Source organism: Phalacrocorax aristotelis, chromosome 3 (assembly GCF_949628215.1).
Source record: "Phalacrocorax aristotelis chromosome 3, bGulAri2.1, whole genome shotgun sequence".
NCBI classification, from domain to species: Eukaryota; Metazoa; Chordata; class Aves; order Suliformes; family Phalacrocoracidae; genus Phalacrocorax; species Phalacrocorax aristotelis.
Window position 1 is genome coordinate 37,308,323 of NC_134278.1, and position 13,763 is coordinate 37,322,085.

The 13,763-nt window shown below is 41.4% G+C and overlaps 1 protein-coding gene across 1 annotated transcript in view; it reads left to right on the top strand.

The window, feature by feature from the left end:
• The first annotated feature begins 4,546 nt into the window (after positions 1-4,546).
• Positions 4,547-13,763, top strand: part of BCKDHB (branched chain keto acid dehydrogenase E1 subunit beta) — a 133,599-nt gene continuing 124,382 nt past the window's right edge. Inside the window, exons 1-3 of the mRNA XM_075087154.1 lie at positions 4,547-4,773; positions 7,425-7,502; positions 10,035-10,103. Of these exons, the coding sequence (XP_074943255.1) occupies positions 4,587-4,773; positions 7,425-7,502; positions 10,035-10,103 (334 nt within the window). The 5' untranslated portion in view covers positions 4,547-4,586. The remainder of the gene's footprint in view (positions 4,774-7,424; positions 7,503-10,034; positions 10,104-13,763) is intronic.

Consider the following 13,763-nt stretch of genomic DNA (forward strand, 5'->3'; position numbering starts at 1 on the left):
TAAGATGAAACCATGCACTTCTAAGTCCCTTTGCTCAAAACCATTGCTGCTTTGCTGTTGTTCAGTTTGTCTTACTTGTTCCTAGGGGTTAAGGCTACCCTTTCTGTTCACACATCTAATCTGTACAGGACTGATAATAAAAACTGCCAAGCCAAAAGCTACATCTTCTCCTTTCCACACCACACTTCAGGAAACAGTTCCACAGTTACACATACCCAGGAAAGAGAGACTGTCCCTAACCAGCAAAATAACCCCCTTCATGTGAGTGAGGAACTCAGGACAGGGGAGAAAACAGCCCCAAAGTACCAATAAATGACAGAAAAAGAACGATGAAGCTGGTCATAATTAGGGTATGAGGAAGACAGAAGACAGCAAAGGGAGGAAGAAAACAGTTGTAGTGCCAAGAATAATATTAGCATGTCAAGAGTGCTTGCTAGCAGCTCCTGTAAGAGGGGGTGGATCAGCTAATCAACTCTTTGGGTGGAGAACATGCTACAAAATTTCTTCAATGAACAACAGAGCGTCGCGGAAAACTTACAGCAACAATACAGCATGACAGACAGAATTGACAAGAAAACAGCGAAACTATGCTTGAAGGCACGCAAGAGAAATCACCTGAATGCCTCATCATCTACAGAGGGGTAATTTAAATAAAGCAACACCTACTGGGAAATGTGACAAGCTCAGGAGGAGCCTAAGGTTCAGCTGCAAGCTATGTCCAAATTTTGAGAGCTTTTGGAGTAGAATAGTAGGCATGGAGCCACAAGCTCACATCAGAGTCCAATACTTGCAATTTGTTCACAATTAGATCCACGTCAATCAAGGTAAAAAACATGGACTTCAAAGGAGTTACATCTGATTGATGCCGGCATAACCATGGGCATAATCTGGTCCATGCCAGTAGGGTCTGCAGCCATCATCAGATCCTCATTAATTGCTCTGCATGGTTATTCAGAAATAATAGTAATGACCGCCAGAGTTTTTAATGGTTGTCAATAACACTAGGGATGCACGTAATGACCAATAGACACAGATGGGGAATGTAGCTGACTTCAGCTCTTAAAATTTCATCTGGTGTATAGATTCAACAGAAGTGGCCCTAAGTGACTGAACAACTTCCAAATGAGAGAGCTGTCTTCAAAACGTAACTGAAGGTGCTGGAATATCATACCATATACCAGCGACAATGGGGATATAATTATTACCCCATCAGAGCTGGAAAGACATGAATGCTAGGACTCACCTCCACTAACATATTGATCAGCCAAAGAACATTTGGATAAACCTCTTTGATCACCCATTTCCCTTTTCAGTACCAGGGCAAATCCCCAGGACCATGTGGACAAACTACCTTTGTACTCAAAAGGCAGTAATAATTTAGGTAGCAAGCCTCATCTCCAGCCACTTTTTTTTGCTGTCACCTAAGTCTGAATAGCAGGTGAACAGGTCTTACTGAAGGTATTTCTTCCCTCCACCCTTCCATCACAAATGCCATCATTTCCTCTGTAAGATACTGGGCTACATGACTGTTCTTTTAAAGTTCCCTATATCACCAGATGTAGGAGACAACAGCCACTGAACTAAGACTGCAAGGAGTATCCTTTATCCACCAGTGTTTAAACTGAAGCATCTCCTGGAATATATGACCGAGGTTATTGCTACTTTTTACAAATAATAAAGCATGACAAATACTAACTGTACACAAACCAAATATATCCCATAGTTTATAGTCTGAGTTCAGCAATTCACAGGTCCAACAACTGACGTACTAATAATAGATGACAGATTCACAAGTAATAGCTTTCTATACTATGTGTTCTCCATTTGTAAGTTTTACAGATCTGGCCACAACAATGTGCAATATAGCTAAATTCCTCCTACTCGAATCATAGAATGTCCTGAGTTGGACCCACAAGGGATCATCAAGTCCAACTCCTGTTGCTGCACAGGACAGCCCCGAATTCACACCATGTCTCTGAGGGCCTTGTCCAAGTGCTTCTTGAATATTGTCGGGCTTGGTGCGGTGACTGCCTCCCTGGGGAGCCTGTTCCAGTGCTCCACCACCCACTGGGTGAAGAACCTTCTCCTAATATCCAACCTAAACCTCCCCTGGCACATCTTCCTGCTGTTCCCTTACTGAATACATTGCTTACTGAAAGAAATACAATTATTTGAATAATGAACTTGGATAATTGTAAACTCTTAGATTATTATCCATACAAATAATAGGCCATATATAATTCGGTGTTTACAATGTTGGCTATGTTCTTAACTTTTTGAAATAATTACATTTTGCCTTCCAGTGGAGCTGGAAGCAAACTCAACATTTGACATTTATACTCCTCTTTCATTGCAGAAATTATTTTCTATTGTTTACAAAAATTCTCACCCCCTTTACATACTAATCAGTATTTTGCTTCCACGGGATATATTGGGATACGTTAGAAGAACTTGTTTGATCCCATGATCTCGAGTGAGTTGTCAGAGTGTCTGAGATTAAAGGGCATGTTAAAGAGCAAGCGACTGGTCTCCCCAGTTAGCCATAGGATTAAGCCTTTTATCTTGCATAAATCCCAATGATTAAGAAATTAAAAATCAACATGAAAAAATATTTTTCCGCACAATACATAATGAAAAAATGGTCTTCACTGAAATGGCCCTGTGGTCATTAACAGGGATATTCAGTAATGGCTTGGAATTCAGACAGAAAAAAAACAGTATCTAATAATAATAGTGATATATACTTCATACTAGATATGAAATCTAATATTCCAGTGTTTAAAACAAGGCTTTATTCAGATGTGGTTACACATGTGCCCCTTCAATTGTAAGAGATGATGCCATATATACATCACGCAAGTTCCTAGTCTTTTTCTCTGAGGCAAGGTTTTGGAGTTTCTTGGAGCAGAGTAAAAATGCTATCCAGTATGGTCAGTCTTACGGATAATATCAACACAGACAAAGAAGAACAACTTGAAGGGTCTTGTCACATGTGTTGGAGGCTGCATGAAAGGGGTTGATGGAGAGGCATGAGTATAGACGAGACGTGAAGCACTGGTTAAAGGGTATCCTGGTTTCAGCTGGGATAGAGCTAATTTTCTTTGTAGTAGCTAGTATGGGGCTGTGTTTTGGATTTGTGCTGAAAACAGTGGTGATAATGTGCAGATATTTTAGTTGTTGCTAAGTAGTGCTTACCAGTCAAGAACTCTTTCAGCTTCCCACCCTCTGCCGCGTGCACAAGGAATTGGGAGGGGACACAGCGGGGACAGCTGAGCCCAACTGACCCAAGGGATATGCCACACTGTATGATGTCATGCTCAGTATATAAAGCTGGGGGAAGAAGAAGGAAGGAGGGGGATGTTGGAAGTGATGGTGTTTGTCTTCCCAAGTAACCATTACGCGTGATGGAGCCCTGCTTTCCTGGAGATGGCTGAACACCTGCCTGCCCATGGGAAGCAGTGAATTAATTCCTTAGTTTACTTTTCTTGTGTGCATGGCGTTTGCTTTACCTATTAAACTGTCTTTATTTCAACCCACGAGTTTTCTCACTTTTACTCTTCTGATTCTCTCCCCCATCCCACTGTGGGGGAGTGGGTGGGTAGCTGGGTGGTGCTTGGTCGCTGGCTGGGGCTAAACCATGACAAAGGGTAAGGATTGATGCAGAGGCAACTGAGAGGTGGCAACAATGGCCGTATGGAAGAAGAAAGGCTGCAAAAGTAGAAGAAGATTCACCTGGGTGACAGAAGCACATGGAGAAGGAATGTGAGGTGGTCACTTTGATAACAACACTAGGAAGAACATTTTATAAAACCTAACAAGAAAAATGCATATGAAACACGCTCATTTCAACTGTTAAAAAAATATAATGCAGGTATGAGCAAGAGTGTTTGGAAAAAAAGACCTTGGACAAGAATTAAAAGGCAGCCTGACTCAGAGTTTGGATGTGCAGTTGAGATGGGGTTTGACAGACAGAGGGAACAGGTAACACCTGCAGGTGTATTAATTCTTATCCTTCTGGGCCACCTGCTGGGGTACAATTCGAGGATTCCAGACATTTATTAAGTTTTCTCGGTGCTCGCTAGGATGGCAATATGAGAAAGAAAAACGTTCAAGGGGAAAGGTGAAGACTTGTGTCAGACACAGTTGTGGCAGCACTGACGGAAAGGTGAGGTCCAGTTTGGCACTCCCTGCACAACGTTACCAGCAACGGCTACAAGGGTGAAAGCACCCACCGGCCCGGCCAAAGCACACAGCAGCTGATCCGCCCCAACCGCTGCCGCGACCGCCCGCAGGTAACGGCGGGCCCTAACGGACGCAGCCCCGGCCATTACCGCGCACGCGCAACTCCCGCTCCCGCCCTCAGGGCGCACAGCCTCACCTCGCCCCACCCCAGCCCCGCCCCCACACCCCGCCTTCCGCGCAGGCGCACTAAACCCTTTCTCTCCCCTCCCACCCCTCCACCCACCGCAGAGCGGCTTCTGATTGGCCCGCCCTCCACCCGCCGCTGGCCAGTCAGGAAGCCCGCCCAGGACCCCGCCTCTTTAGAACACGCGCGGCGGTTGCGGCGGCCCCTGACAGCGGCGGCCATGGCGGCAGCGGCGGCGGGGGCGCGGCTGGTGCTGCGCGGTGCTCTCGCCTCCGGGGCGATGGCGGGGCGCCGCCGAGGCAGGGGCGGGTGCGGGCTCTGGAGCCGGCTAACCCTGCTGCCGGCCTCGCCACGCCGGTCGGCGGCGCACTTCGCTTTCCAACCGGACCCGGCGCCCAGCGCGTACGGTGAGAGCGGGGCCGGGCCGGGGTCCAACCCCGAGGGCCGGGCTCACCGTCGCTCTTGCTGCCGGGTCCGCCCTGCCGCCGCCGCCTTCTCGAGGGAGACCCCCACCCGCCCGGCCGGGGTGGGGCGGAGGGGCAGGCAGGGAGGGAAGGAAAGGGGGGACGCTTCCCACCGCTGCCCCGGGCCGCCCGGCCCCGCCGAGGCCCCGTTGCGCTGGGGCGAGACCCCAGGCGGCGGCCGCCGCCTCTCCCGGCTGCTTTTTCCCCGCTGCGTCCGTAGCGCTTCCACTTGCGGGTTTTTCGCGGAAAAACTTGGGTGGGAAGGGCGGGGCGGGCGGGGGGGCGGAGGGGGGCGGTGGTGCTTCAGGCCTCTTCGGCGCCTCACCGGTGTCGGGCGGGGGGTGAAGTGATTTTGGGCAGTCGGTGCAATAGTTACACTAGGCCCATCGACCATCTGCTGTGACCTGCGAGCCCTCCCCCTGCCACTCTCTTGCTTCAGTACTGCTTTTAGCAGTAACTTCATGACTTGCATCCATCCCTGTTTTTTTATTGCATGCTTAAGTCATTAATGTGGCAATAAACCTGTCATTAAATCATTAATCAAGAGTGTTATCCAGTGAAAGGTTTGAGGTAATCCCCATGATCCCTGATTGAGAGCAAACACAGCTCTGTTGGAAATGAGCAGCTCAGATGAGAGTTAGCATTTTGACTTTATTTCCAAGATGCATCCCTGCAAAAGACTAGTGCTGAGTTCTCCTGAAAGAAGCCTGCCTGCTGCAGGGTAGCTGTGTCTTTCATATGAACCACATTGTTTTCTAGAAAGGTGTTACTTCATTGGGTACTTCGGTGTTCCAGCTTGGTCATTAAATCTGAGAAAACCCTTGGCCGTTTCTGCTGGCTGTCGGGGTGTGTAGGCATCCGGGATGTTGCGGGGTAAAGCCTGTGTGCAGCAGCTCCCTGCTTGAGATCAGATTGAAGAAGCAGTAGTGGGGCAGGACAGTTTTTGTTGCTGTTTGTTAATAGAAAACTACTTCCCTTTGTTTTAAAATATGCTTTGAAATTCTGTGAAAAACAGTGAAAGTAAAATAAAGTTATGCCAATACCAATCCTGATATTATGATAATGCTTCTCCGACTCCACAGTTCAAATCTGAAGGGCGCAGTTAGTTTCCCCTTTCCTGTGCGGGCTGATACAAGGCCTTTATGATAAGTGAGAGCAGCAGGTCAGAGCAGGCAGTGTGAGGAGTTTCTCACAGTTGCTTAAAAAATAGGCATTTATTTGTATCCGATACTGGAAGGATTGTATCTTGTGGAAAAGATAACCTAGATACTAAGGTAGATGACTAGAGAGAGAGAAACAACTGCTGTTCCTCAGCTTTCCTTCCCTTGAATTTGTAAATTGATTATTTGTAGCTTTCATATAATTTGAGCAGTTCCCATAACAATTTTTTTTACAGTTTCCTCTTTGTAAAGGGCCATGTCAAGTGTACCAAGCAAAGCTACTAAGCACAGGAAAGTGTGGGAATGCAGCTACTCAGCTTTGGTGTGGCATGACACGAGTCTTTAGCAAAAAATGCTAATGTTAATTACAGTTCAGGAGGATGGGAAGCTGAATGGTTTTTGAAAGATACTGTAGCTACTGGAAACAATGTAGTTCTCCCTTCTGATTTCTAACACCCATTCTCATATTTGTCTGGGGTGTTCACCTAACCATCATGTGCTTGTTTTTTTTTTAAACATGCAGTGTGTGCTGGTAGGTAGTGTTCTTCTGGGCTGTGACTCCTAGTCATGACTTAAAAGTTTTGCTGGTTAAAAAGCTACTAAATGTCAGCCAGGCAATTTCTTATTCACTCAGTTTCTGATTTTATTTGCTTGAAGAATATGAGTTGGTCATGGTAGTGGGGCCTGGGCTATCGTTTTGTTCCATCTTTGCTTTCAGGCCTGTTTGTTTTTCCTTGCAGAGCTGGAATGAAGAAAGGCACCCAGGTAGCCTTTCTTGGTTTTGAAGGTTTTCTTTCACTCCATGCTGCAGAAGATTTAAATACAGCAGTCTGGTGCATTTTCTTTACCTATTTTAACTATATCTGTTCAGCATCAAGTTCTCTTTTTTTGGAGTGTGAATTTAATGCTCTGACACAGTCTAACTGCAGTCCAGAGAGCAGGCTGGTGGTCTAGGAAACTTCTGGTAATAATAGGAGTCTGTGAACAGGAAATGCTGGAGCTTTTAAAAAAATAATTAAAGAATGATGAAGTAAGCCTGAGATCTGATGAATCTTAGCAGAAGGGATCCCAGTCCTCGAAACAATAATGCTTTACTATGGTTTCTTCCTTTGAAAAACTGTTGTATTAGTCATTGTTCCTAGTGTTTGACTAAGCATTGTAAAGCTGCATTTGCCTTAGCTAAGAGCATGGCTTTTGAAAAAATGTTGAATGCAGGGTAGTAGAATTATAGTCCTTGGGACTGTGAAGTACACTGTGCTCAGTCCCACCTATCCCATAATTTAAGTTTACTGAGCAAATGAGTCTTGGGTACTCCTAACAGGGATCTTGTTTATGACTGTTAACTAAATGTTTAGTCATGTTTTGCACCAGTGTTTTCTAAAGTACTTTGTGTTTTGAATCAAATTAAATGGCTAAATAATCACTTTCACACAGGGCAAACTCAGAAGATGAATCTCTTCCAATCTATAACAAGTGCCTTGGACAACGCTTTAGCCAAAGATCCGACTGCAGGTATACTGTACTGTTAGCATGTTTTGCTTTGTATAAATTGCATTTTGTTTTGTCTCTGTGTGTACAGTATTAAATGTATGTCTTGCGACCTTTGAAGTGTTCTAATAAGCTATTCCTACACTTTGATCTCAAAAAAACCTTAAATATGTTGTATGGATTATGTAATCTAAGATGCAGTTGTCTTCTGTATTAGCTGGGTGTATTTTGCTTGAAAGTTGGAACAGAAAGATAAATTGCTGAACGTGCTTCTGGTATTACCAATGTGAAGTGTACGTAAGGGCAGGATGAATCCCACCAGTAAGTAAAGGAGTTCTTAAAATGTAAATCTTAAGTTTTTAATTCCTTCAACTCTCTGCTCAAAAAGTGATATTTTTTTTAGAGACTATATATTCCCTGCTCTGTCCATTTTCCCGTCTCTCCTTCTCTGCCCTCCAAAATTCCCTTCCAGCTTTACTGATTTTTGTTCATCGTTGTGATAGGCAATTTAAGATTTTCTAGGCTTTTGCCGTCTGGGTAACCTATAACTTTGAGGAAGCTAGTTCATCATAGCTTGATTTAAAAGTGTCATCTTAAACTCTTTTGCACAAAACTATTTACTCCACTTGTAACTGTTGTACATAACAGGAGGTCTCTTGCTTCTGTTGTCACAACAAAGGTGTGATGATGGCCAGATATCTGAGAGCGCTGTTTAATGTCATGAACATAGCTGCAAAATCTGTATGGTCTTGTGTAATTTTGGTTTTTCATTTTGGTGTGTTAGTAACTCTTTCTGGCACTGCTTGAATCGCTGCTCAACTTGAAGTCTGAGTAATTGTCTAATCTGTTAGGACAAATTTCATGTTGTCTGTCTAGTACTATGCCTCTATACATTCCCTCTCAGCCTACAGACAACTGAGGGTAAACTAGTGCCAAGAACAGAATTTCTGTGGAATCAGACATATAAAAATAAGTAGAATGTTAGTACAGCAGGACTCTAAACTGATCTATCATCTTCAGCCTTTTAGTCACTCTAAGGTTCCAGTCTTGCTCCTCAGCTTTGCAGGGCTGGATCTTTGCAAAGCTCTGTGAAAGATGATGTTGGAGTTCTACAGTCCAGACGTGTGAGTTGTCAGTATCACCCTACTTACTGAATTAATTAGTACTTATTGCAATAGAAAGCATGTGCTTCATATGTTTTTAGTTGTATGGGAATTGAGCAACTGTTGTTTAACTAGTGGAAATCATCATACTTTTGTTGATGAGAATTAGCATCTGTCCAGGAAAATATTTTCAGTGGCTGAACAGAATGAGTAAATCCATGCAAGTTTGCTGACACCAGCATTAAATGGGAGTTTTTAATGCTGATTTGGCACAATAGTGAGTAGCCATATGGTAATGGGAAGGCCTTACAAAAATTTTAAGTACATAAAAAAGCAGAGAAATTAATAGTAAAAATGAATTAGAGAGGTGATTGGGGCACTTACTTCAATCTCCATGACTGCATTGGTTTTACATCATCATACATGTTATTTTTCTTTAAGTGGTGCCATTAATATGATTGACAGAAGTGTGTTAATCCCTTTTAGTGCTTCCAATCAGAAATGTATTTTATTTAAATAAAAATAATATTTGAAAGGCAAGAGGCTAACTTATTATTTTATCATTTAGAATATGTAGAGTATTGAGGAATTTGGGAGTTATCAGAACTGACCCCAGTTCATGCAAGCCACTATTGGTGATACTGCTGCACAGCTTTTACACGCCCCAAAAAACTGAAATAGGCAATACCTATTTCTGTGAATTGAAATAACAAAACTGTTTTAAGAAAAATTATACATCATAATTCTATAAATTCAAAGAAAAAAAACCCAGATTGGTTGATATGAAGCTACATTTTAAAGGCAATTACTTTTAGTGATAAAACTTTATTGGCTACATCACCCACGCTATAAGGATAGTAGTGGTGAATAATGAGAATTGTCCTGGTTATTAGATATCCATCTTTTCTGTAGAGGAGTTCCTCTGAAGTCCCTCTTCAGGGATCTGGCAAGTATGTTTGGAGAAGGTTTCAAATTTCATGTTGTATTGGTATTTTGAAGAAGACTTCAGTTTGACATTTTTCAAAACACTGCATCTATTGACATCCATGGATGAAGAATGCAGATGGTTACCAGTTGAAGCAGAACACATAACTTCAATAACTCTTCAGTGATTGAATGTAATTGTTTCTTGGAATTGCTTTTATTCATTGGATATTATAGAATATTTCAGAAAAATAAATAGATCGTTTACTGAAAGCACAGCTGAATCAGTTTCATGAATTCTGTTTTGAGACATAGCTATGTTGTACTGATTCCTCATTAACCTTGGTTCTTTATTTGTTATAGCTAGGCTATGCGTGAGAAATGCTTAGGTCTAGATGAATCTGGAAGTAAAATGAAATGTTAGGTGCTACTTGTATTAGTGTGTCATATAAAAGCCTTTGAAACACATTCATTAAAAATAAGGTGCATTGGAATAACATTAGCATCCTCTACTGTTCTTATTTTTCAGTAATATTTGGTGAAGATGTGGCCTTCGGTGGAGTCTTCAGGTGTACTGTTGGCTTGCGAGACAAATATGGTAAGTTAACTTTTAAATCTGACATTATTTTCTTATTAGCATCTCTGTTCTTTTGTACCCCTCTGTGGTTTGTGGGAGATGAGAAGAACATGCGGGAGAAAGGTCTTGTAAATGGACTTCTGTTTTCCTTTCTGCCCTTGGAAACAGAAAAAGTTTTGGATGTGTTACCATTTATGTAAGCCTCCAAAGCCGTGGAAACTTGCTGACATAATTTTAGGAGTCTTCTGTTTCTTCAACTAACTTTATCAATATAACTTCATTTTTTTTTAACTGCAGTTGGACCAGATAGTCATCATTGTGGCCCCATTTAATTACTATAATCAAATGAAGGCATCAAATGGTGATGCTTTTTGGTCCTATCTGTCAAGAACTGTGAAGGAATTACATTAAAATGGATTTAAACTCTTTATAAAATACAGGATTTTTTAGCATGGCCTGGGAAGCCAATACAGAAATGATGCGTTATGGCTATGCTTGTGCTTCATCTAGAACGTGATTGGTTTACTTGTTTGGGAGGCTCATGTGAAGGCATTCACAGAAATGGTACAACCTCTGTCTCGAATCTTAGAAGTAGCCTTTATCACTAGGTAGGAAGAACAGGTTTGTAAAAGTATATGAAAAATAAGATGGTACTTAATCATCTCATACTTCGGTTGAGATGAGTTCAGTGGCAGAGGAGAAGTAGTTACTTGTAGGAACTTTTTAATTTCTGTTGAAAACGTATTTTTTAAGTAAGTTTTAAATTGGGAATTTCTTTAAAACTTGCAGGAGCTTTTAAAAATCTCTTGTGTAATCTGTGATTTAAATTAATCCATATATTGTGTCCATTTTGGAAGAAACTTAGTTCTGCTATTTCTGGGGGACAGTCTCCTACAGCTGAGTATCTAAGAAAGCTGGCTATCTACAGCTGGTTTCTAAGAAAGGTTGGGAGAAGGAAGAGACTTTCAGACCATATGTTGTTGCACAAGCATTTAAGTATCACGTTCACAGTTCTTGATGGATAGAATTTAACTACCTAGTCAGTGATACCTGATTGGCAAATCCAGAGCACTTTTCAAAGTCCTTCACTGCTCTTCCAATCAAGTTTCTTCTTTGGTTATCCATTTGGTGTGGTTTAATTAAGTACCCATTTTGCTGAGAGAAGTACTCTTACTGGAATGCTAAAAAAAGAATCGATGTTTCATGTATGGCATGCTAGGCACTACATATCAGTTTACAGGTCTTGGAAACTGGCTGTGAATACAGTAATGTGATAGCTTTTAATTTGACAGTCTCTGTCTGCCCCACTGAGCTATTAAACAGAAGAAGAGGTTATGAAATGTTAAGTTTCAGCAGCTTGCTTCCTTCAAGGCACAAAGGTGATGTGGACCACTTGCAGCCAATGATTGAATCTATTTAATTCTCCTCATCTGGAGGGGGTTAGTAACTGCCTTCTTGGAGATCACCAAGATACACTTTTTTGGAGTGAACAAAAAAAGGGAGAGGAGGAAGACTATACTTTTAGGAAGTTTTAGAAACATAACCATATTTTGTTGTTTTTGTTTCTCTGCTTCAATTATGTGGATGTTTTCTCACTCCCTGGTTTATACGTTAACGTTCAAATAGTTTGGGTAGGACTTTTATTAGCAGTGGTCTTAGTGTTTTTATTTTATTTTTATTTATTGCGATTGAGTTATAGTTCTGTAACTCTGGTGTGATATGTTAACTCTGTTTACTAGCCTTCATGTGAACATGAAGCCTCTGAGACAGCAATTGGTTGCTGGAAACATGGGCAACAGAAGACTTAATTTGGGAAATAAGCAACAGGAGCAGATGGCTCCATAAGCAACCTTCTTGTTTTTTAGTGAACTTATCCAGTTTAAAAGACAAAAGGAACAAACTTTATATTGTTAGGGTATTGCTTTGAAGGTCATTTGTTGGTTTTCTTTGAAGTAAGAAAATCTTACAATATTGGAGTGGAGGAAGGACATTATTTAATTCTTGTAGTAGCATTTTATTGATGGTGTATTCGGAAGTGCCAGTGCTGTTCAACGACTCTGTGATAGCCCCTGCGCTGGAGTGCAGGGGTACTGTTGAGATGTGTACTGCTGAGGGAGTGCAAAGAACTACTTACTCTGTGTTAGTCAGTATCACAGCAGCAGCCTAGCTAGAATCAGACTTATTTTACGGGTATAACAACAAAGATTTTTAAATGATATTTTTGAGGAAGATACGACGTAACTTTGGGAATATTTGAAAAGAGCTCCTTTAAAGCATGAGAGGCAACATGAGAAATTATGGAAGTACGTATATGAACATGGAACAAAAGCTAATGAAAGCTAGTATTGCTATTTGATCATAGAGGGTACTGACCTCTTTATGGTGAAAAAGAGGACAGATTTAATAAGGAAAAACTAAGTAATGCTCTTGTTTCATGTGGTTGTAAAACAAAATGCACAGGTACATAAAGTACTAGTGAGATCAATTTAACAAGGTCAGCAACTATCTCTTCACATTGATTCAGAGCATTGCAAAGATTGTATTTACTGGAGGAAAAGTGTGTAAGCTAGAAGAGAAGGAGAAATTTGAAAAGTTTGTTGCTGTTTTCCTACTCAGAAAAAAAACACAAAACACAAAACCAAGCCAAACAAACACAAAAACCAAACCAACCAAACAAAAAAAAACAAACACACAAACACCACCCAAGTTTGTCTTACAAATACATTTGTCTTGCAGATTCTGAGCTTTAGGTCTAGATGAGGAGTGAACTAAAGATGGTAGTGATTGAGAGAAGGGGGTGGAGAAGGCTTGATGGGGAAAAATGAATGAGTTCTTTATGCTGCTGTTAAGGTGCCCATAAGTAAATGAAGGCAATATCTGAAATACAAGTTTGGACAGAAGGAGAAGTCTGAAGATAAAAGGAAAATTTAGGAGTCATTCACATAATGATAATTTAACTTTGTAAGGCAGATAAAATGACACAGGTAACTTTTGGCTTCTTTCTTCACTAATAGTGAAATCTTGCAGAAAAGAGGGAGTGGCTGAACAGGGAATGGCAAAGATGAGCAAGAGGATGTACTGAAAATATAGTTACAGTGTGGAAGAGAACCAGGAAGGACTGAAAGTGCAAAAATTGAAGGAGTCCAAAATTTTGAGGGGGTATGGCTCTCTATCAGTGTAGTCTTAGAGATTAAACAAATTATGGATGCAGTGCTGGTTTTATGCAAAGGCTAGAGTCCATGTAAAGTAAGGAGGAATTCCAGACAGAATTGATGAACAAGCAATCTCATGGATCTTACCTGTACAAGGAAGATTACATACACTTACTGCCTCTTCTTTCTCCATTCCCCTCCTGCATTTACTATCAACATAATAATAGGAGACACAAGTCATATAATATGAGGTTGTTTCTATATGTTGATGTAAAATATGAAGGAATGAGCGATCTTTTTCTTCTCTCCTAGAAGAGGGAGGTTGTTCAGTTTTTTGTTTGGTGGTTGGTTTTTTTTGTGGATAATCAAAATCACTAGGTGGCAGTCTATGCCTGTAAGTAGGTATTCTGATACAAATTGATAGTTCCTTTTTAAGCACTTTTATAGAGGGCAAGGTCTAAATATCACCTAATATTATAGTAGGGAGAATTTAGTGTATTAATACTTGGTAGTAGTACTGTACAGATGT